The 1,556-nt window shown below is 39.2% G+C and overlaps 1 protein-coding gene across 1 annotated transcript; it reads left to right on the top strand.

Annotated features, from left to right (window-relative positions):
- Nucleotides 1-4: 4 nt before the first annotated feature.
- Nucleotides 5-868, top strand: LOC117613326 (germin-like protein subfamily 1 member 18; the record flags this gene model as incomplete). The annotated part of the gene is made up of 2 exons (XM_034341940.1): nt 5-29; nt 315-868. Coding segments are annotated over 2 exons (579 nt in total), but the record flags the coding sequence as incomplete, so codon positions are not given.
- Between the last annotated feature and the right edge of the window lie 688 nt (nt 869-1,556).

Raw genomic sequence — 1,556 nt, 5'->3', positions numbered from 1 at the left:
TGTAGCACTTAATGACAACAAATCTGCTGGTATGATTTAATTATATTGATTATATTCTGGCATGCAATGATTTCCACATGAATAATTTTCTTCCTAAGGCATTTATGAATATTGTTTTTCTGTTAACTATATGCATTTGCATGGCTTCTCATGCATGAACAATCTATTAGTACATTATTATATATATATATTTATTGTCCCTTACATATGTATGTGCTATTTGTACTATATTTACCGACCATCTTACTAATCACCTCTCTAACATATCATGTGGGTTCTGTTTCGCTTAGGTGGATATTTCGGTGCAAACGCAGTGTTTGTGAATGGAAAATTCTGCAAGGACCCAAAGCTTGTCAATGCAAATGATTTCTTCTTTTCTGGCCTCCAAAACCCAAGAAACACACAAAATCCGCTTGGTTCAAATGTGACAACTGTGAATGTGGACCAAATAGCGGGGTTGAACACTCTCGGCATATCCCTGACTCGCATAGACTTTGCACCAAATGGCCTAAACCCTCCTCACACTCACCCTCGTGCCTCTGAATTTCTTGTGGTCTTGGAAGGAAAACTCTATGTTGGTTTCGTCACATCCAACGGTGATGGCAATCGCCTATTCACCAAAGTGTTGAACAAGGGAGATGTGTTTGTGTTCCCAATCGGCCTCATTCACTTCCAATTCAATGTGGGACACGTCAACGCTGTAGCCTTCGCTGGGCTTAGCAGCCAGAACCCAGGAGTGATCACCATAGCCAATGCAGTGTTTGGCTCAAAGCCTCCCATCAACCCTGATGTTCTAGCCAAGGCCTTCCAAGTGGACGACAATGTGGTTGACTATCTTCAGAAACAGTTCTGGTACGACAACAATTAGTAAAATACAACAATGATCATATGCGGAAAAGCATAAAAGGCCAAGGAAAGAACAACCAATCGATGTGCTTGTTTGGATGTATTAAGTTGGCCAATATGTTTTTTCACTACGTACCTACAACAAATTACTACGATGTAATATTAATTGAATAAGATTGAAATAACATAATTTCATACTTACCCTTTGGGTTTTGAAATAATATAATTACATACTGTAGTTTTGAAATAACATTATGCATTATTTCAACAAACATATTATGACACCTTAATAATACTAAAATGGAGGAGCCTTGCCATTTTAACATTGATTAGTTTGGCCCATGCTCTAGGGCAAATCAGGTCGAAATTTTTCTCTCTTGAGGACAGCTAGTTGTGCTCGAACATCAAATTCAACCGTTGGGTCGATATTGACGGTTGAGATTAAAACATGGGTTTTAAAATGTTACATGTGGAATATGGTAAAAGAAAACACAAATCCAAGCGGGATGGTAACGGGCGGGTTAGGAGTCGGGTGTGGCAATACCATCCCCATCCTTACTTTCCATTCTCGCCCCTGTCTCTATTCCCATCCCCGATATGAAATTTCGGGGAATCCCCGTTCCCATCCCTGTCGGGGAATGGTATCCCAAACCCAGCCTAAATCCTTTTTTTTTTCTTTTTTTTTTTCTATTTTTAAATGATCCATATTG

This window comes from Prunus dulcis, unplaced genomic scaffold (assembly GCF_902201215.1).
Source record: "Prunus dulcis unplaced genomic scaffold, ALMONDv2, whole genome shotgun sequence".
NCBI classification, from domain to species: domain Eukaryota; kingdom Viridiplantae; phylum Streptophyta; class Magnoliopsida; order Rosales; family Rosaceae; genus Prunus; species Prunus dulcis.
The sequence above is the reverse complement of the archived record's forward strand: the minus strand, read 5'-3'. Positions and strand labels throughout refer to the sequence as shown.